General features: G+C 56.3%; 1 protein-coding gene across 3 annotated transcripts in view; it reads right to left on the reverse strand.

Annotated features, from left to right (window-relative positions):
* Nucleotides 1-344: 344 nt before the first annotated feature.
* The window catches only part of WDR4 (WD repeat domain 4), a 29877-nt gene continuing 8165 nt past the window's right edge, over nucleotides 345-22056 (reverse strand). For 2 of the 3 annotated variants that reach the window (XM_057697054.1, XM_057697055.1), the window contains 8 exons: nucleotides 21124-21280; nucleotides 20583-20695; nucleotides 19105-19165; nucleotides 14167-14265; nucleotides 12413-12477; nucleotides 11461-11644; nucleotides 10667-10736; nucleotides 345-9296 (listed from right to left, as the gene is read on the reverse strand). In XM_057697054.1, the coding sequence (XP_057553037.1) occupies nucleotides 9100-9296; nucleotides 10667-10736; nucleotides 11461-11644; nucleotides 12413-12477; nucleotides 14167-14265; nucleotides 19105-19165; nucleotides 20583-20695; nucleotides 21124-21280 (946 nt within the window). In that variant the 3' untranslated portion in view covers nucleotides 345-9099. Of the gene's footprint in view, nucleotides 9297-9477; nucleotides 10397-10666; nucleotides 10737-11460; nucleotides 11645-12412; nucleotides 12478-14166; nucleotides 14266-19104; nucleotides 19166-20582; nucleotides 20696-21123; nucleotides 21281-22056 lie in introns of all 3 variants that reach the window. The other variant, XR_009047723.1, reaches the window with a different exon arrangement.

A 22056-nucleotide genomic window follows, 5' to 3' on the forward strand; every position in this document is an offset into this window, starting at 1 on the left:
TGAGGCAGTGCGTCTGCCGTGTCCTAGAACCGCGTCCCTGGCATGTTCACTGTCGCCGGAATATTTCATAAAAGGCGCAGACGTCCTGAGCAGGGTCGCTGGGACAGACGTCTCATAGCCTCTTGATTTCTCCGGCTGATGGTCCGTCTGAGCCGGTAGCCGCAGAGAACACTGACCCAGCAGATGCTCGGCCTGGCACGCCGGCTTCCAGGAGCCCTGACCTCCTCTGTGGTTGCCTCCGCCCACCGGGCCCGCTGCCGCCCACAGGCTCTTCCCCCTCAAGGTGCCCCCCTCCCCGTCAGGCCAGCAAAAAATCAGAGCAAAACAAAACACCCAGAGGAGCCATGAACACAGCTTTATTATTTCAGTTCTTTCGTTTCTTTGTGGAATCGGAACCAGCGAAACATAACAGCAAATGTCAGGCTGGTGATTTTCTGCTTCAAAAACGGGCAAATCCCACTGTGAATCTTAGCACCGCCTTGCTTCCATTTCACGGGTAAAAAGCCAGGCTTGGGGGCGGCGGGGGGGTGGGTGGGGGGAATACACGGCGTTTGATGCGGGAGTCACAGTCTTCCCACACGTTCCTCCCCACGTCAGGTGGGCTTGTCCTGTCCTCAGTCCCACGCTTCTGCTGCACACCCCCCTCCTAAACCAGCTGTGTCAAAGGTGTGTAGAGTGGAGCAAACCTTCCCAAATACAGTGTGAGACTCCAACATCATAAAAATAGGGATAAATTTGACTACCAAAAAAAAAAGGCCATATTAAAAAGAAAACATCTAAAAAAAAGCCAAAAGTCACATTTTTGGGAAAGATGTGCAATTCACATAACAGGAAAGGCTGGAAAGGTCACCTTCAAGTCAGCCCCTCCCCCCAGGAAACACAGCCAAGCACCTGGGCCAAGGACGGTCACGGGCAGGTCAGAGACGAGAGGCCGGGCCTCGCTCACCACAGGACACATGTGACTCGACTGCAGACCACAGGCGGCACGGGGGTCTGGACATCCTCCCCCCAGGACCGACCTGAAACCCGGTGGCACAGCCTGAGGACTTTGTGCCTCAATTCTCCCGCCGCAGCCCAGGGAGGGCAGGTCCAGGTGGGCTGTGGGGCAGGGCGCCTGCGAAGAGGGCTCTGCACAGGTGAGGGGATGCTGCCCGGGGTCCCCTGGGGCCTGTGCTCCAACACCAGCCTGCACACGTGTGGGTGAAACCCTGCAAGGCTCACGAGTACGTGTGAGGACAGAACAATTCCCAGACCCAGGGGTCATCGCAGGCCACTCCGACCAGCCCAGCACGGGCAGGTTTCACGAACACACGGTGTTCAACAGGGATGCCTGCAGGGCTGGCCTGAGAAGGGGGGCAGGCGACCCCTCTAAAGGCTGCTCCAGAGCCGCCCTAACGGGCTCAACACCGGACCCCAGAAGATCGACTTAATCGGCAGGCGCTTAACCGCCTGCCAGGAAGAGAGAGACAGTCTTTAAAGGAAGATAATAAAGTGAGTACTCAGCCGTGAAAACGTCACATCAGGCACCCGACAAAAACCTCCTGGACCCACTGAGCAGCAGGAAAATGGGCGCCGTGAACAGAAGGCAACCAGTCAGCAGAAACAGACCAAGGAGGACAGAGAAACTGAAATTAACTGAAAACGATCGTTTTACGTCTTCACCACAAGCTCAAGGACATTTTTTTAAAGGAGTATGATGAGAGAGGGACGATAGTAAAAGAACAAAATTGAAATTACAGAGATGGAAAATACAGTATCTGATGTGGAAAATGCTCAGCCTCGGATTGACAGCGGCTTAGACGCCACAGAAGAAAAGACAAGGGAACGTGAAGGTGAGAAACAGCATCTACCCACAGGGAGGCACGCAGAGGAAAAGGCCGGAGGGCGCCGCCGAGGCTCGCCGGCCTGGGAGCCGGCAGCCAGCAGTCTGGAACAGCCAGGGCTGGCGCCGCAGGAGGCAAGGAGAGAGGGGGTGGGAAAAACATGTGAAGAAGTAATACTTGGAAACTTCCAAATTTGATAAAAACGATAAATCCACAGGCCTAAGAAACTCAACAAATGCTAAACAGGATAAACACACACACACCCCCCAAAGCACACCATGATCAAATTATAGAAAACCAGTGATGAGAGGAGGGCTTTAAAAGAAGCCAGGCTTACTTCACTCTGTGTGACAGACTCTAGGTCCGTCCACCTCATTACATATAGCTCCATCTCATTCCTTTTTATAGCTGAGTAGTATTCCATTGTATACATGTGCCACATCTTCTTTATCCATTCATCTGTGGATGGACATTTAGGTTGCTTCCATGTCCTGGCTATTGTAAATAGTGCTGCAGTGAACAGTGTGGTACATGGTTTTTTTTTGGATTATGGTTTTCTCTGGGTATGTGCCCAGTAGTGGGATTACTGGATCATATGGTAGTTGTATTTTTAGTTTTTTAAGGAACCTCCAAACTGTTCTCCATAGTGGCTGTACCAACTTACATTCCCACCAACAGTGCAAGAGAGTTCCCTTTTCTCCACACCCTCTCCAACATTTGTTGTTTCTAGATTTTTAACTCATATATACAGAATCTAAAAAAAAAAAAATGGTACTGATGAACCCAGTGACAAGACAAGAATAAGGATGCAGATGCAGAGAATGGACTGGAGGACACGGGTTTGGGGGGGGGGGGGGCGGGGGGTGAAGGGGAAGCTGGGACGAAGTGAGAGAGTAGCATAGACATATATATACTACCAACTGTAAAACAGCCAGTGGGAAGTTGCTGGATAACAAAGGGAGAGCAACTCGATGATGGATGATGCCTTAGAGGGCCGGGACGGGGAGGGGTGAGGGGTAGTCGTGGCAGGGAGGGGATATGGGGATATGTGTATAAATACAGCTGATTCACTTTGGTGTACCTCAAAAACTGGTACAAGAGTGTAAAGCAATTATATTCCAATAAAAAAAAAAAAACCTTAAAAAAAAAAAAAAGAAGCCAGGGAAAGAAGACGCATCACGTACCGCGGGAAACAAAGGCATATCAGTCAAGAGGCAGAGACCACACAGACAACATGAGGAGGAGAGCTCTTCTATGAAGAACTGTTGAACAGGAACAGAGGGCTGCGCAGTAAAGTGAAAGAACCTTAAAGAACAGAGGAAGCTGAGGTCTGGGAGCAGCCAGCACCCCCAGGACGGAGGCAGAGGGTCCAAGGAACAGGCCTGAGAAGCGTGGCACCTGTGGACTGCAGGGAGATGGAAGCATCCCGCAGGGGGTGGCAGGGAGGAAACTGGACCTCGTCTGAAGGGGTGTGGCTGTGACCCGCCCGCCGGTGGCGCTGCCGAGGTCCCGCAGGCCAGGGCTGGTGAGCAAAAAGCCTCCTTCCAGGGTTCCAGCAACTCACCGGGGCACCAGGAGACACACTCCCTGGGAGCTGGACGTGCTGCCAGGACACATGCCAGGACGCCTCCCGCTGGGGTGCTGTGGACGTGCCCTGGGAGCCCACTGGGGTGTCACTGAGCACTCCATGCTGCTTGCGGGCACAGCACAGCCCAGGAAGGAAGGCCTCTGGGCCCCTGAGCAACAGCCCCATCCTCCTGCAGTGACCCCACCCCCACCCCCCGGCAACCTCCACTGACCACGCCTTCCATCGTGCCAACCCGCAAAGGAAAAGGCAGAGGCTCCAGCTGCAGGGACACAAAGCTGGGCGTGGACTCTGTGCTCAGACGCTGAGGCCACCAGCACAGAGGGGAACGGACACTGCAGAGACCAGAGCGGCCTGAAGACAGAGCAGGAACTTTTCCAAAGAAACCGAAATTAAAGAGCTACATCACGTGAAAATACCCTTCCACAACAAAGGCCACAACAGCAAGTCAATGGAGGAGAGGCAGTCTTTCCAACAAGCGCTGCCCGGGCAAGCAGACATCCACAAAGAACAGAACTTGACATCTTACAAACTAATTCATGATGGATCTTGGACTTGAGTGTAAAACATGAAACTATGAAACTTCTAGAAATATCGCAGGAGACAATCCTTAGGGGCTAGGGCTAGGAAAAGGGTTCCTGACACCAAAAGCACCATCCGCCAAAGGAAAACCTGATAAACTGGACGCCATCAATACTGAACATGTTTGCTTTGCTAAAGAGCCTGCGTTCAAAGGATGAAAAGAGAAGCTGCACCTGGGAGAAAACATTTGCAAACTATACCTGGCAAAGAACTTGAATAAAGGACTCTCAGAGCTCACATACGATAAAACAGCGATAACACCAAATGCTGGTGAGGATGCCGAGAAACCGCCCACAGGAGTGGAAATGACACAGCCAGCCTGGGCTCGGCATGCAGCTTCCCTACGAAACTGCACACGTGCCCCGTACAACCCAAATTACTCCCAGGGAGCCCCCAGACGTTTTCCCCACCAAGGCGAAAGTTGTGGTTGCACCAGCCCGTCTGGTTCTTGCGGTTGTAGGACGCACTTCAGCAAAAGCCGTCAGCGAACTTGGAGGAACGGGGTTTATTCCTCAGTCCTGGAGGACACAGGATGCCCGAGGGCCACCCAGCGCGGCCGCGAGGAGACAGCACGTGCGCAAGCGTGTGGGCCTGGGGCGCTGCCTCTATTGGGATGGACGCTGGGGTGCCCAGGGCTGCCAAGGGTCACTCTTTACGGGCTGATTTGCGGCTTAAGAGTGGGAATTAGGGTGTGAGAAGGGCAGGGCAAGGCCTTTCACGCAGCTGATCTAGGCTGCCCGGCTTTCTGAGACAGGGGCCGGGCGTATGTAAAGTACGCACAAGATGTCTAACAATTAGGACTAAACATAAATGTAAAATAGCTCATGAATAACCTGTATATAGACTGCAGGTTGAAACACTATTTTTGCTGTATTTGGTTAAATGGACTATATTCTCAAAATTAGTTTTATCTGCTTTTTCAAACTTTTCAAAGCGACTAATGAACACTTTAGACCACAGATGTGTTTCAGTTGAATTTCCACTAAAATCCAAAATTTGGAGGATAAAAAGACATTGTCTACCAAAAAAAACAAAAACAAACCTTAAATATAAACACATACACAGGTTAAAAGGGATGAGAAGAGAAATTCTATGCTAACACCGACTCGGAGCGGCTGTAACCGTCAGATAACCTACACTTCAGAGCAAAGAAGAGGACCAGGGACAGACATCCCTCATCAGGACACACACTCCTCCTCGTGGGAGCACCAAATATCAGAAGTTTTAAACCCAGGAAGCAGAAACCACTAGGACAATGGAAAACGAGACAATTCCACAGAGTTAGACATTCAGGTACTGCTTTCAGGAGGTGACGAGGGTACACAGGAATCAGGAGGACGGTGGTGCTGTTCCTGAAATTGGTAACGACCTACAGCATCCCCAACCCAACCCGATGGACACTTAGAGGCCCCTCCTCCAGCCAACAAGGGCGGGACGCATTCTCCTCCAGGGCACGTGAAACCACCACCATACTGTGGAGCATCAAACAAGGCTCAATAAACCTAAAAGGAAAGAAATCAAAGTATATTGAGACCACAATGAAATTAAAACCAGAAACCAATCTTTAAAATCTGAAGAAAACACATCAGACATCTGGAAATTAAACCACACTTCCACATAGCCCATGGAACAAAGAAATCACAATGGAAATTAGAAAGAAAAATACACGTCAACACACACAGGACTCAGGCAACGGTGCTGCAGGAAAAACACAGCACATTCTCCACATTTATACTAGAAAGATCTCCCAGGACGGTCAGTCGCCAGCTGTTGGCAGGAGGCTCAGTTCCTTGCCATGCTGACCTGCCTGCAGGCCTGAGTGTCCTCGTGACCCTGTGCTGGCATCCCCCCGTGTGCTGACCCACGCTTTTTTAAGGTAACCCTGCTGAGAACAAGATCAAGTTTAAGTCTCGACACAAAGTGGACAGCTTCACTGGCTCCCACACAGTGGCCCACAACTCCAAGCTTGCACCTTTGCAAAATTAAACCTCAAACGCTGATGAAGAAAATGTACCGACTTTTACACTCACAGTGGGCGTTACACTAACAAGGGTGGGCTGCACCGTCCAAGTGACTGCGGGCCAGCAAGGGCACTCCCGACAGAAGTGCTTACGCGAGTTCCAGGGCAGGGACCAGACGCTCATCGCAGCCGAGGTCTGGGAACTCCTCACACGCCCACGGGCAGCGGGGTGGGCGCACTGAGGTGTTTCCACATGGGGAGCAGCAACAGAAAACGACACAGCCACCACCACGACCACACACAGCAGCGTGAGAAGCGGCAAGCCGGCGCGTCAGGTCGGCCTGGGCAGCGCGTGGGACGGAAGGAGCCTGGGGACCACTCCGCTGCTGCGGGGGCCCTTACACGCGTGTAGCAGCTGGTGACGTCTGTGCATTCCGTGCACTCGCCAGCTGCATACCAGCATCAAAACGAAGGAACAAAACCACTCAGAACTCAAAATGACGATAACCAGGCCTTTAAAAAAAAATCAATAAATGAGCTGGAACAAAGCTCAAGGGACCTCCCCAAAAGCAAAACATACAGACACTAAAAGAGAATGGAAAATGGGAGATAAGTAAAAGTAAAGGGGTAAGAAAGCCAACGTAGCCCCTCGGCTCCCGAAGGTCAAGAGACAAAGAAACTGCTTTTCAAATCAGCTGACCACAGACCCGGTCTCTCAAGGCAAAGCCACGGAGGGAGGCGGGGGTGCTGCTGCTGTAGGTGAAGAGACAAGCCCAGGGAACGCAACGGGGGGTCCTGGCGGGTCTGCGCCCACCAACCGGAAAAGAAACTTCGGGACAACCAGGGGCCCGTGAGCACGCACAGTCTCTAAGTCAGGTTCCAGCGAGACCTCGGCCCACGCTCACCTGCGATCCGTTAGAGCCCTTTGATGGAAGGACTAATTCCAGAGGCGTGGACAGGGTGTCAGGACCAAAAAGCCACCGCTGCCTCCGGGGCCACGTGGAGCCAGAGCCCCCAGGAGGCTACAGTCCTAGAGGGATGCAGCCCACGGGGAAGGACACCGCACTCCCCCCACCTGCTGCTGGGCTCCCGGTGGCCGACGCCCCCGGAACAGAGGCTTGGGTCACCCAAGTGGGGAGGGGGTGTGGGAGAAGGAGCAGACTGGATCACGGTCAGTCAGCCTGTCAGTACAGTCTGGTCTCTGACATGTGCACGCGTAGCTTTGATAAGAATGTAAGGAACTTGAAAACAATCCCCGGAAACGCAGATTTTCGCGGCTCCTCTCACCTGCACTCTGCTCTCTGGACAGACTGCCGGGCACTACCTGCTAACCTACGTCAGGTGCGGGAGGCCAGCCTCACACACCCCTCAACGCCGTCCCCACCGCCCGGAGCCGGGACACAGGGTTTCAGAGGCTGCTCCACCTACCTGCCCTCAGGGACCACAAGGAACGCGGGGAAATGAACCAGCTCATTTAAAACACTACACAGATTTAAGAGACACCTTCACGTGGACTGACAAGCCTCTGTGTGAAGGACCAGATAATAAGCATCTTAGACTGTGCAGGCCATCTGGTCTCCGTGGCAACCACCCCACCCCACTGTTGCAGCCCCAAAGCCAACACTGACCACCTCCAAACAGGCAGGCGTGGTCGTGTCCCAGTACAAGTTTATTTAAGGACACTCATGTATCTCGAAATATTCTTCTTTTGATTTTTTTCAACCATTTGAAAATCTAAAAACTATGCTTAGCTCACAGACCACAGGAAATTGGTCAACGGGCAGGATGTGGCCTGCGAGCCAGTTTGCTGACCCCTATCAGACCAAGACACCAACAAGAACAAACCTACATTTCCTGTAAAACCAAGAATTATTGGTTTTTACTGGTTTCAGAGCAGATTATTAACAAAAACACTTCCTGTGCCCAAAGCAGTGCTACCAAGGCCAGGCTCCTCCTACGGGACCACGGCCAGGGCGCCCCGACTCTGCCCAGGCACCCCATTCCGTCCCAGGCGCACCCCCGCTGCTCTCCGCCTCTGGCTGAGCCAGCCCCCGACGTGGGGAAGTCCTGATGTCCCTGGTGGGAAGTGACCCTGAGCGGGTCACAAACAGCACTCTTTTCAGATCAGAGTTTAAAGCAAAACGAGGCACTTAGGAAAAATGTGAAGTGTTCCAGCCTTTGATGCACAAAATGGTCTGTTTCCAAGTATCCCGTGAAACCAAACAAACGTTCTTCTTCAAATCAAAAAGCGAATGTTTCAATCAGAAACAGCACGCTCATCAAAAATGGTTCCGCTCAATATGTTTTTGAGATTAGTTTCACATGCTGCTGCTAAAATTTCCAGAAGCTGCAAAAAAGCTCATCTTTATCGACCAGTCATTAGAATTCAGTTGACCCTCCTGCCCTGCAGCATGTGCAAAAGTTCAAGTCAAAAACAAGCGTACACGGCATCACCCATCACTTCCCTGCAGATGAGTGTCCAGCGGGGCTCCTCCGTCCTCATGCGTCCTTGTCCTCACGGACAAGCCCACGTCCCCACCAACATCCCCACCAGCACTGGCGATGAGCTCGCCGCACGCCAAGGAGCCTGAGCACTGGAGCCAGTGCCACCTGAGGACTGAGGATTTAACCCCTCTTAGGCCTACAGCCCGCGGCCATCTGCTGGACAGCATGGCAGACCACCCAGGAGGGCCAGGTGACCACAGAAAAGCCCAGGTATCCACCGCCCCGCTGTAACGACGTCCGCTTCCAGGCTCCCCTAGGGGACGCCGCGCAGGACGAGCCGGAGAGGACAAGCGCACAACCTCGGGGTGCTGTTCCCGACACCGTGAAGGGACGGTGGGAAGCACTTGCTGCCCACGCGGAGCGGCTGACACGTTGCACGGCTTCCCTCCGCCCAGAGGGGGTCTGCTCAGCGACAGAATGTTCTAGAGCCCAGGGTCCCGTCCATGGCCCCAGGTGTCCGCTGAGCCGGGATGGACCTCGCCGCCCCCCAGCCTGAGTCGGGAATGACGTCCCCTTGGCCTTCGCCAGGAGCTGCAGGCGGGAGGGGCGAGCACGACACCCCGCTGCCCCGAGGCGGCGAGTGTCCCTGAGAAGCATCCCCGAGGAGCAACCCCGAGGCGTGTCCCCGAGGCACGTCCCTAACGCTAGGAGGAGCAGCTCCGCGGCGCCTCCCCCGCCTTCATCTTCTTGGTCTGCCCGTTGGGCCCGGGCGGTGGGTCCCTGCGCCGCTTCTTCTCCAGCTGCTGCTGCAGCCGCTCCTCCTTCTTCTTCAGGTAAGTGGTCATGTTGTCGCAGGTGGCCTTGTAGAGGCTGCTGAAGCCGCCGTCTGCACCAGCAGAGCCTGTGCGGGAGGAACAGGAGTGGGTGCGGCGTGCCAGGCAGGACTCGGGGCTCCGCCTCTAGCGGGGACCCGGCGGACTAGAGGGACCCTCCCGCCACAGGGAATGAACTCGGTGACCACCCTGCTCTCCGTGGACCTGCAGCATCTCCTCCAGCGTGAACCCCGGGATGGATCAACTCACTTCTAGCAGGACACGTAGAGGTGGGGCGGGGGTCCTCGGAGACCAGGCGCACAGGCCATGGCTGCATCCCCTGTGCCGGGGACCGAGGTGTCCTCTGGCCAAGGGTCAGCGGGCACCTGAATCCTTCCAACCACCGAATGGCCCAGATGCAGACCCCGCGGCAGGTGAACCTGAGCCCAGTGTAGCCAGTGGGGAGCGGACCCGCAGGACCCACAGAAACAGCGAGGTGAGCAGAGTGCTGTCCGAAACCTCTAAGCACAGGCTGACAGGTTACGCAGCAAGAGGCAACGGACGTGGGCTCAGTAAAGGTCAAGGCTCGAGGGGCCCCAGCCAGCCCCACCGAGACCACCTCACCACAGCGGGAAACCCCACGGAACCTGTCAGCAAGCGCGCGACCCTGCCCTGCACCTGGGACCTCCAAGCGTCCTCCAGCGTCTCTCCCCCGCCCCGCGCCCACTGTTAACAGGGTCTTTCACGTGCAGAACATCTTAGGACACTCAGCAGGGCCCGCGCCTGGGCCTGGCCCTGTGGGTGGCTCTCTGTGCCAGGCGGGGACCCAGGGCTACCCTGCGCCAGCTCCACAGGGACAGCGCTGCCCCAGCAAAACCACACAGCGCTGGGGAGCACACAGCCCTGTCACCCCCGTCGCCCTAGGGGAGAGGAAGGAAGCTGGCGGGGACACGGAGCCCACGCGTCACCCCGGGAGAGACGCGGGGGCCGCTCCAGCATCGACAGACACCGAAGCTGCGCCTGCGTCCCCACAGCTCGGGGGCCCCGCGCTCCACCCGGATGGTGGTTTGTCTTCCCAAGAAGTCTTCTGAGCAACGACTTCTTTACTCCAGTGAAGGCACCCGAGTTTCAGGGCTGCGTTAAAGCACCCCCCGACCCGGCCAGAAGCTGCGTCCCAAGAGCCCGCCTTCTGCCAATACAGACAGAGGGGCTCTCGGCACCCGCATCGCCGCCAAGGGGACCGACGGCGCGGCCCCGCCACGGCCCTGCAGCCGGGCAGGCACCAGCTCACAGCAGCTCGGCCGTGCTGACGAGGACGCACGCACTCCCCGCCACGGGCCCCGCATCCTCACCCACGGGAACGGCTCCCTGCTGGGCACCGCGCTCGGGAGCCTGCCTCTGCCCGCGGCCATGGCAGATGTGACCCTGAAAAGCAGGCCGGGCCAGGGCTCACCCTCACCTTCCAACATGGCCCAGTGCTCCCGAAGGTGAGCGGAGACCCTCTTCAACACGGCACTTTCGGGAACAGGCTGAGAAGACGAATGGGGACACTTTATCAGAAAATGGCTCAGGAACAGACAGCCCTGTCCTCTGCGCCGACCTCTGCGCCCTTCTCCTTGGCTCATCCAGCGCGGCAGCGACCACAGCTCATCACGAGGAAACCCAGGACGCGCACTGCCCGCTCGTCACGGGCGACTCTGCCTAAGGTGCCTGGACGCTGACAGGCCCCGTGGGCGGCATCCCCTCACGGCGAGTTTTCACATGAAAATACCTGAACGAGCTGTCGGGGCAGCTCCAAGCACCCGCAAAGGACGTGCGCGCCTGCAAAGGGCTCTGCGAGCGTCCCCTGGGCCTCCCCGCAGCGCCTTGAGAGACGCGGGACGGGGGGAGGTGACATCCCTGCTTCACACACAGGCCACCTGTGAGGAGGGCCCCTCGGCGTCCAGCGGGACCACTGCTCCAGCACGAGGCTGTGCTCAGGCTGCGAACGTTAAGGACACACACCCAGGGCCCCCCACCTGTGGGCCGGGACACTCACAGGAACAATGTGCCAATGACAGCGATTCCCCCCACAACACCAGCACACTGAGGAACCCGGCCAGGCACCCAGCTCCCTGTGCCCACGTCGCAAGCCCTGTGGCCGCTGCCCTCCCAGGACACGGCCTCTGGCACCAACGTGATCACGCTGAAAGGGGTCACAGCTGTCACCCCCACCCCCCAGCTTGGGGGACAGCGGGGGCCCACCCGTCTCACCTGCCACTGGCCGCCCACGGGCCTGCAGAGCACGAGGGGGGCCTCCCGGCAGCCCTGCAGGACCCACAGCCCCTGGGTCTCCTCGAAGGCCACGTCCCACACTCTGTGCTGGAAAGTCAGCTGCTGCTTGTAGACCAGCTGCCGCTGGGGGGCGTCCAGCTGGAAGAGGTAGACCACCGGCAGCCTTCCCGGGGAGAGAGGGGACAGTTATGACGCAGGGCCAGGGGTGCTCAGCCCCAGGCCAGCCCCGCCAGCATCTCAGCTGCAACCTCGTGACAGCCTGAGCCCGGAGCACCCAGCCGAGCTGCGCCCGCCCCCCGACCCGGGAAGTGTGAGCTAACGCACGCTCCGGTCCCGAAGCCCTGGGGCAGGTTACACGCAGCAAAGACGACACCACGCAGAGGAGACAGCCACTCCTCCCGCTGAGCAGTGGACTGGACCCTGGGCACCAACCTCAGCCCCAGCCCACGGCTGCCAGCGTCTCAGCCTCTAACCCTGCATCCTCATTTTCAGCAGGAGCTCAGCCACAGAGCCCAGACTCGCGGCTGGGACAAGTGAGAACGCGGGAGGCCCCCAAGCACCGTCCCCGGCACGCAGACGACGCTCAGGAGGGGGCCGGGGAGCGGCCCGTGCTCCTCACACCCACCCTGTCAGCACCGCCTGCCCCCACAGGTCTCGTGCTGAACAGGGACCTCCTCAGGTGGATTCTGCCACAGCTGTGCAGGAGACCACCTGGAGGCCGGTGCGACCTTCACACTCGTGGACGCGCACAGCCAGTGAGGTCAGGTGTGAAGGAAGGAGCCCGCCCCTCCCGCCAGCAGGGCCCGTGAAGGGACGTTCACTGCAGGGAGACGCTGCACGAGACACGCCGCCCCAGCCTCCTATTCAGAGACACAAGCTGCCACTCCCTCCCTCCTGGGTCCGCGGGAACCAGGGGTCCGCGTGGGCGTACCCGTCACACAGGAGTGCCACGCAGTCCTCCTGGCACCAGTAAGTGATCCTGGACGCAGCAAACCTCTGAAAGGAAAAGCAGTGGTTTCAGCGACGTCGGCCTGTCAGGACCCGACGCCGGGCTGCTCTGTTCAAACCGCGAGCATCACTGCAGGACAGACGGTCCCCCCAGGCAAAGAGAGGACACAGCAGGACTCCGGACACCAGCGAGGGCACAGTTCACAGGTTATTCCGACACACAGGGCAGACGGCAGAGGCCACTCCGTGGCTCTCGTCCGCCCTCCGGAGCCTGGGCAACGTCTCCGAGGCCAACGGAATTGGTCAAAAAGCAAGGAGGACAGAGAGCACACGTGGAAGAAAGAAAGGGGTTGTCAGGGAATAAAAAAAAATTACTTCCTATGCATTGTCGTTTATTTTGGCACTAGTGCCGATGCAATACATTATTGAGTTGCTCAGTCTCTGTTTTAAAGTGTCTGAATCTATAAAATGGGAATGGCAAAACTCATCCCCCTCCTCACATAAATAAGAGTGACTTTATGAGTAAAATTCAGTGAGGAAAATGTATAGCATGGTATTTTAGAGTCATGATGTTGCCTGAAAGACTAATAAGCAGCAAAACTATGAAGGCAAAAAAAAGGGGGTTGTGACTGCAGACAGCAAGCACACGCGTGTCCACACAACCTGGCAGAAGCAGCCTGGGGTCAGAGCCGGGGGGGTGGAGGGGGCACGGCTCTCGGGGGCCGCCCTGGCTCGTGCAGGGAACTGCTCACTCCGGTCCCCAACGTGCCCTGCACTCTCCTTGCTGTCCAGTGGCGACAGGAGGTTTAGGAGGGCGTGGATGTGAAGAAGGCAGAACACGCAGGCCTCTATTTGCTGAGACTTCAGAGAGGGCACCGTGGCTGCAGAAACCCAAGGGGGAGGCGCCCATGGGGACAGCCAGAGCAGCTGGAGCCCACTGACCCGGAGGCCCCTGCAGCCACTGGGCTGGGTGGCCGCAGCCCTGGGGTCCTAGGGCTCTGGCCCAGGTCAGGCCTGCCTGCCCACGTGCTGCAGAGCGGCCTCGGGGTGGAGGAGAGAACTGAAAAGCCCAGGACAAGGCGAGAGCCCTTCAGTTCAGGCCCAGCTCTCATCAGACACGCGGGAAAGCCCAATGCCGCGGGCTACCACCCTGGCCGTCGCGACCTCAGCCTGTGGGCCAGCTCTGCAGGGCAGGGAGACGCGTGAACAGACCCTCCCTCCCTGCCAGACCCAGCCAGGCCTCTGGAAGCTGGCAGAGACGTCCACGTGTGACCCCCTGGACCCCATCCACACAGGTCAGCCACCCGGGAGTATCAGGGCAGCCCCACTTTCTCCCCTGCAGATCCCGACACCTGAGGGCCCAGGTGCCCTGACCTGGGACGCACTGGCCCGTGCACCACCCTGGGCACCTGAGGCTGACCCACGATGGACGAGGGAGGGAACCCTGGGTGTGCTCAGCCCCGCCCCTCCCAGGCACCACTATTTTTTCCATTTCCAAGAGGATTAGAGGCCTTCCTGTAAATTAGTGGTTCAAATGCAATATAATATAAATTATCTCCCATTGACTTGACAAGGTGCCTTCAAAGTCTGAAATACACAATTCCTCTCAAGCTGAAAGAAGTCTGCAGTGACAGCAATAAAACTTCTCCAACGTAAAAGGAATTTTTTCCACAGGATCCCAACAACTGGAGAGGTGCCCTCAAGCCTCCGACAAACCCAAGACAAATGTGAGGTTACCTTGTCGCTCTGGGACTCTGCCGGCTCCTGCAGGCTGGTCAGGTGGCAACAATGCAGCTCACGGCCGCTCCTGTACTCCCAGAGCCTCAGGGTGCCATCCTGCAACACCAAGGACAGTTAGCACCCGGTGAGGCACCGGGGCTTCACCAGGCGGTGGGGGTGACTCAGCGACAGCCAGGGCGCCTCTCTCCCAGCTACAGGCTCTTTGCTTATAACACCTGTGCAAAGAGTCACGCGAGCCACTAAGAAAACATGGGTGACCCCACACAGCCAAATGGGCAAGGGCACGAGACACCTGTCACATGGAGGTCAAAGACAACGCCTGCTGTGCTCAGGCAGGGAGTGCTCACACACACACATGCACACACACACGTGCACACAGGGACCCATCCGTGGGCATGCATCTGCATGGGGAGAAACTTGGGGCTAATGAACACGTGACAGCTGTCCATGTCACTGTTTAAGAATGGGTGAAAAGAGGACGTCCGTTTGTTACCCATGAGAGTGTCAACTGGCACGGCCTGGATGTGGGCTCCAAAAATAACAAAAAAGGGAGGGTTTATCAGGAACAAGACAAGGATACCCACTCTCACCACTTTTACTCAACACAGCCCTGGAAGTCCTGGCCACAGCAATCAGACAAGAAAAAGAAATGAAAGCAATCCAAATTCGAAAAGAAGTAAAACTGTTACTGTTTGCAGATGATGTGATTTTATATATAGAAAAGACTCCACCAAAAGACTACTAGAAATAATAAATGAATACATTAGAGTTTCAGGGTATAAAATCAATGTACAAAATCTGTTGTGTTTCTACATGCTAACAACAGACTAAAAGAAAGAAAAATTAAGAAAGCAATCCCATTTACAACTGCACCAAAAAGAACAGAAATAAGTTTACCCAAGGAGGTGAAAGACCTATACTCAGAAAAGTGTAAGACGTTGTCGAAAGAAACTGAAGACACAGACAAATGGAAAGATATTCGTGCCCGTGGATTGGGAGAATTAACATTGTTAAAATGTACGTTATTAACTAAAACAACTGAAGATTCAATCCAGTTCCTATCAAAATTCCAATGACATTTTTCAGACATAAAAAAAATCCTAAAATTTATATGAAACCACTAAATACCCTGAATAGCCCAAAGCAACCTTGAGAAAGAATAACAAAGCTGGAGGGTATCACGCTCCCTGATTTCAAATTATGCTGCAAAGCTACAGTAATCAAAACAGCATGGTACTGGCAGAAAAACTCCTCAGGCACAGAAAAGAAAGCAAAAATAAACAAATGGAACTATATCAAACTAAAAAGCTTCTGCACAGCAAAAGAAATGATCAACAAAACAAAAAGACAAACAACAGAATGAGAGAAGATATTTGCAAATCATGTATCTGATAAATGGTTAATATCCAAAACAGACAAGGAACTCCTACAACTCAACAAAAAAAAAAACCTTTAAAAATGGGCAAAGGATATAAACAGATGTTTTTCTAAAAAAGACATACACATGGCCAACAGGCACATGAAAAGATGCTCAACATCACTAACCATCAGGGAGATGTAAATCAAAACCATAATGAGGTACCACCTTGTATCTGCCAGCATGGCTACTATCAAAAAGACAACAAATGTCAAGTGTCGGTGAGGATGTAGCAAAAAGGGAACCCTTGCGCACTGTTGGTCGGAGTGTAAATTGGTGCAGCCACTATGGAAAACATTATGAAGATTTCTCAAAAAATTAAACCTAAGTGCCCATCAACAGAAGAATGTGGTGCACGCACACACACACACAACAAAACATTACTCAGCCATAAAAAAAGAATGAAATCTTGCCACTTGCAACAACATGGATGGACCTGGAGGGTGTTATGCTAAGTGAAATAAGTCAGACGAAGACAGACAAATACCATATGATTTCACTCATACGTGAAATATAAAAAGTACAGAAAACAAACAAAAACAAACATGTAGATACAAAGAAGAGAGTAATGGTTACCAAGTGGTCACCAAGGGTGGGGGAGGGCAAGATGAGTGAAGGGGTGCACTGTATCACGCTGTGACGCACGGAAACTAAGCTTTCGGTGCTGAGCACGCTGCTGTGTGCAGAAGTCCAAATACAATGCTGTACACGTGAAACTTACACATGATAAACCAACATTACCTCAATAACATAAAAAAGAAGAGAGGATTATATTAAGAAATATTTGTTACAACACTCATTAAGGTGGCAGGAAACAGAAACACGCATCTAAAAGAGAAGGCCCAGACAGAGAGTGAAATGGAGCCGGGTCCCTGCTGGCATCCACCTCGGAAAGCCCCTCTGGTGAGTGGAATCTTTACTAAAACCAGACAGGCAGAGGCCACGTCCACCTGCAGAGCAAATACGAAGTCCAATGAGACAGAACCTCTGTGTGATTAAAATGAGCAAAAGAAAAAGAGGAAAATTAACTTCCCCTGAACGGTTAAGGGCAGGAACCTCTGGGTGCTGAGATGTGAGTATAAATGTCTTGCCACGAATATGGCTGATGAACAGGGAGATGAGTGCACGTCTGCAGGTCTCCCCACTCGCCCCCAACCCCCCCTCCAGGCGACAAAGGGTGCTCAGAGCAGAACCCTCCAGGACAAAGATAACGGCGGGAGATGCAGACAGAACCTGGCTGCTGGCTGCAGACAACAGGAACAAGAGGCCCTGGTCTCAGGGACACCGGGGTCCCCTACCCCCAAAGGATGCAGATGGGAAACACCCCCCGCCCCCCCCGAGAAAAGGAGGACCGACTGACCCACGTGGACCGTGGGGTCCCAAGGAGGCGGCCCAGTGCTCAACTCCGACAACCAGGCTCACACACCCAACCCCAATGTCGTAAACGCACAGGCAGACCACCAGACATCGGGGAAAACCTCCAGCTCAAAAGGTGGGCGACACACAGGCAGGAAAGGAAACACACAGGAAAATACCTCCCCCAAAAGAACACATGCCACACCACCCCAGGGAGATCAAAGGTCTGCATTCAGGATGCAAGAATGGGGGCTGTGAAGAAAGAACAATCCAAGGACCAGAAAGAGTTCTTGAAAATTAGAATTAATAGCAGAAATTAACATTCCCACAGAAGGCTGGAAAATAAAGTTGAGAAAATCTCCCCCAAAGCAGAATAGGGAGCAGTAACATGAGAGAAAAAACATGAAGGAAAGAATCAGAGAGTCAGACAGCGGGTCCAACATCCAGCTGCACAAACTCCAGGAAAAGTGAGGTGGGGCGGGGGGCGGCGCTCCAGAGGGCGTGAACCTAAGAAGACTCCCAGGTCTGTCGACCTGAAGCCTCGTAACAGAAGGAGCCACCGACCGTGTGGCTAATTTTCAGGGCCCCCTGCGACATCCCCCACCCTCCACACTCCATCATTCTCCAGAGCACGGGATGAAAAGGCCCCCCGGTCAGACCCCACATAAAGGACCCAGACGCGATGGCCTCAGACGTCTCAAAAGAAACAGAGGGGAGAAAACCAAGCAAACTGAACACCAGAGGAAACCCTGGAGCAACGGCTTGACAATCTGCGTACACCCGCCGACAGCCAAGTGCCGGGGGCGGAGGGCACCTCCCGAAAGGCAGGCCCCTAACGCCCCCTCCCCACACCTTCAGAAAGCTGCCCCATAACGTGCACCCCCAAAACAACGCGGGGGGCACCTTCAGGAGACGAGAAGCCCACCAGCAAAGAGGGAGGGGATACAGGCAGGACACCGCCGCTGCCCACACAGATGGTAAGAGCGGACACAGATGACTCCTGCCGTCTGGAAACACGGGCCATCGAGAGGCCACAGCTGAAGGCTCCCAGGCCGGCCTCGGAGGGCGTGGGGCAGGGGGGGCTAGTTTCCATCCTAAGCCGTACAGCAGGATCTGACTTTTTAAATAAACATACAAACGGCACTTCACAGCGTGTACAGCACACACCACCCCACACCCCGGCTGGGTGGCCCTGGAGGAGGTGGGACAGGAGTGGGACGGGCAGGACGGCCAGCGCAGCCCTACTGCATTTCTGTTAAAAGAAGCAGAAGCAACATGCTGGACCTGACAAAACTAAGTGGCGAGAGCAAGGGGGGCCACGCTACACTTGCCTGTGTGCCTGAAGATTTTTTATTATAAAAGAGCCTTATAGCAAAATTCACAGAAACTGGCTATTTCTGGGAACTCTAGCACCTTTATTTTCTTCTCTTTACTTTCACAGGACCACACGTCGCTTTCAAGAACAGGACAAGAGAACGGAAAAGTAAAAGCCCGTGAGAAAGCACACGTGAAGGAAGTGGACGCGGCCCCGACCTGGAAGGCCTGCCTGTCAGGAGTCCATGAGGCCCCCAGCCCACCAAGTTGTATAAAAAGCTCAAAGGTGGAAAGGCGAGGATGCAGGGCTGTGGGCAGAGCCCCTGAAAAGAAAGGAAGAAGCAGAGCCTGTTAACTCAACACCTGCACTTCAGCAAAAGCGCCGCTTAAGGGTCCTTCCAAACATTACTCCTTAGAGAAAGGCGCCTCCAACCGCTCACCTGCTAGGGCTTCCGGCCCGGCTCCTGGGGCGGAGCAGCTGCGCCTACTGATCAAACTTCCCGAGGCCAAGTGCCAGCCCCTCTCCACGCGCTCACGCGGGCGGGTCAGGGAGAAGGGCTGACCAGGTCCCTCTGGGATTTGGAAAGGGCCATCCACCACCATCTTAACTGAGACCATGACGCTCTAAGGCCTCTCAGGCCCGAGTCCCTGCACGCGGTCCAGCTCAGCACGCGGACACGCCCGCGCGCACAGCCCTGAAGCAGGGAGCGCGCGGCCAGCCCTGCACTGAGGACCACAGCCCCACCTAGTGGACGGCCGCCCGGGCAAGGCTCGCGGCCGGGGACAAAAGCCAGGCTGCCTGCTGGGGGGCCCCGGCCCGGGGTGCACGTGGGGAGCGACGCACTCACCCCGGAGGAGGACAAGAGCAGCTCGGGGTGGTCGGGCACCACGAAGATGCGACTCACGAACCTGCAGGTGGAGAGAAGCAGAGGGTGAGCCGGGCTGCTGCGACTCCGCCCGGCCCGTGTCACCCCGGACCCCGGCCCGGACTGCAGCCAAGAGGAGCCGCGTGAATGCGCGGGGAGCAGGCCGTGTCACTCCAGGCCGCGCCTGCCAGAAAGGCCCCAGAGCAGCTGCCCCCGAGCACACACATCAACGGGGTCACCAGGGTGACTTGCGAGCCGGGCACGGGGCGGGGGGCGGTGAAGCAGCGCCACTGACCCGCAGCCAGAGTCACACCCACGGAGCCTCACCCGAGCAACCCAGCCCCCCAGGCACCAGCCTTGGGGGCGGGGGCGGGGAGGGAGGTGCTGCCAGTCATGCACCAGCATCTCTAAAGCCATTGCTAACTCACGGGCACCTGGGGACCCCTGGGGGGTGGGAGGGGGCCCCTGTCCCTGTCCCTGTCCCTGTCCCGGCCGCCCAGAGCTTCACCCTGGGCTGGGCTCCGTCCTGCCCGCAGCCGGCCCCTCCCCAGAGCAAGCAGCATGAACGCAGCCTGTGTCCCGGGGGGCGTGTCCACGACAGGGGGCACGAGCTGCTTCCATGTCTCAACAGGAAAGGGGCGGAAACCATAGTTTCCAGGGCCTTACCCAAGACTCTTCAAGAGCAATGACTGGTCATTTATTCACTGAAACACCCACTGAGCACCTACTGCGTGGCTGGCGCTGTGCCGAGGGCTCAGACAGCAATAAAGACCCCCACCCAGAGTCTAGGACACGGGGGGAGACGGGCCACAGGAGACCCCAGGTGTCTGCGGAGGCTCAGGACGGCCCGTCCAACAGAAACCCAGCCCCAGCCACGGTGTGAGCCGCCAGGGGCATTTCACATCTGCTGGTAACTACGCTAAACAGGTAACAGACTCAGGTGAGGTTAACTCTAATACTAGGTTTTGACTTGATTCAATGTGCCCAAAGGGTTATCATTTCAACCTGCAATCAATGTAGCAAACTAACAAATGAGCTGTTTTTACACTGTTTTTCATACTGTCCTTGGAACTGGTGTTTTAGAAGAAAGCACAGCAGGGAGGGGGCAGAGGGAGGGGGTGCTTCCCAGCTGAAGGGTCCGCCTGTGTCTCAAGCCTGACCCTCCCTCTGCAGAGGAAGGTGGGGAGGGACTCACTCAGGGTACGCTGGTTGGTGGGGGAGGACACTCACTTGGTGTATGTTGTGGAGGGACACTCACTCGGTGTATGTTGGGGGGAGGGACACTCACTCGGTGTATGTTGTGGAGGGACACTCACTCGGTGTATGTTGGGGGAGGGACACTCACTCGGTGTATGTTGGGGGAGGGACACTCACTCGGTGTATGCTGGGGGAGGGACACTCACTCGGTGTATGTTGTGGGGGACACTCACTCGGTGTATTTTGGGGGGAGGGACACTCACTCGGTGTGCCCCAGGCAGAAGGACTCGATGCTGTGTGGAGCCACGGCCCAGCTCACCCGGATCTTCTCGTCCCGGTCAGCAGTGAGGACGTAGCGGCCGTCAGGACTCACAGCCTGTGCACGAGGGTTAGAGGGGCAGAGGGGCTGGTCCGCACGGCCGGCTCGCCTCCTCCCAGCCCGGGCCCCAGCACAGGAGCCCCCCGAGGGCCACAGCTGCCCCACACACCTACTGCTCCCGCCCCAGCCCGGCCGTGCCCTCTCCCGTCTCCAGCACCCCGTCACCTTCCTCTCCTTCCTTTCACATGTCCCCACATCCAGCCAGTCACCGAGTCCTGCGGATCTGCCCCTCACGACCCCCCTGGTTCCTGCGTGTCCCTGCACGGTCCCACCCCAGCCCCGCCGCCCCCGGCTGCCAGCGTCGCCTTCTGAAATTGGGGCCCCGCCCACAGCAGAGCCCAAGGCCGCCCACCTGGCACACAGGCCAGCCGCCCCTCCCCGTCCCCAAGCCGCACGGCAGCCAGTGAAGCACCTCGCCCACGTACCACGTCCAGCAGCATCGACAGGTGTCCCAGCTCAAGCGTGCCGCCCCCGTGCGGCTCCAGCACCGGGAAGGAATAAACATCTCCAGACTTGTCCGCCACCAGAACCTTCTCCTCGGAGGCCGTGAAGGTCAGGGCCGTGCACCTCCTCACCACGGTCCTACAAGGCCAGAGATGCCCACGGTCGGCCTACACGGCCAGCACCAGGGCCGCCGCTGACCTGCAAGCTGCCCACCCGACGGCTCCCGCCGCATGGCAGTTACCAAAGACGGTGCCAAAAACAGATGAAAACAGCCCCAATGCCTCAGACAAAATTAACCTTCACAATATTTTTTCTTTTAAAAACGTGCTCCTGATGGCAGAATCTGGGTGGTGGGTATCTACATGCCCAACGTGAAACCCCCTCAGCGTGGCCATGTGCTTGAAGACGGTCCTGATGGAATGCTGGGGGCGGAGCGGGGATCGCTCCTTGGCCTCCTCTCCCACATCGGGGAGACCACGGCCAGCTTCCTAAACATCAGCTTCCTAAACTGCTGCCGTTTACCTACACATAGAGCCGTCCCAGCTCTGCTGTCACCCGCAGGCTGGAAGGGACCCACTGTCCCCGTAAAGAGCGAACATCCCTGCAGACGGCACCTGGCTCACCACAGCCAAGACTCCAGAAGTCGGCTTGAAATGGAAACTGAACCTTATAGGAACTACGTCCCCTACACAGGGACCATCAGAACTCCCCCCCCAGCGCCGGCCCACCTCTCGGGAGGGAGGGGCGAGAGGACAGAGGACAGAGGAGTGATCAGGACGCCCAGCTGGGCTCCAGGCGCCACCGCAGGGCTCGGCAGCCGTAGGGCCGCCTCCGCTCCTCGGCGCCAGTGCAGCCCAGCAAGGAGGCGTATTGTGATAAATGTGGGGAAAACAATGACAAGAAAAAGTAATTAG

This window comes from Hippopotamus amphibius, chromosome 10 (genome assembly GCF_030028045.1).
Source record: "Hippopotamus amphibius kiboko isolate mHipAmp2 chromosome 10, mHipAmp2.hap2, whole genome shotgun sequence".
NCBI lineage: Eukaryota > Metazoa > Chordata > Mammalia > Artiodactyla > Hippopotamidae > Hippopotamus > Hippopotamus amphibius.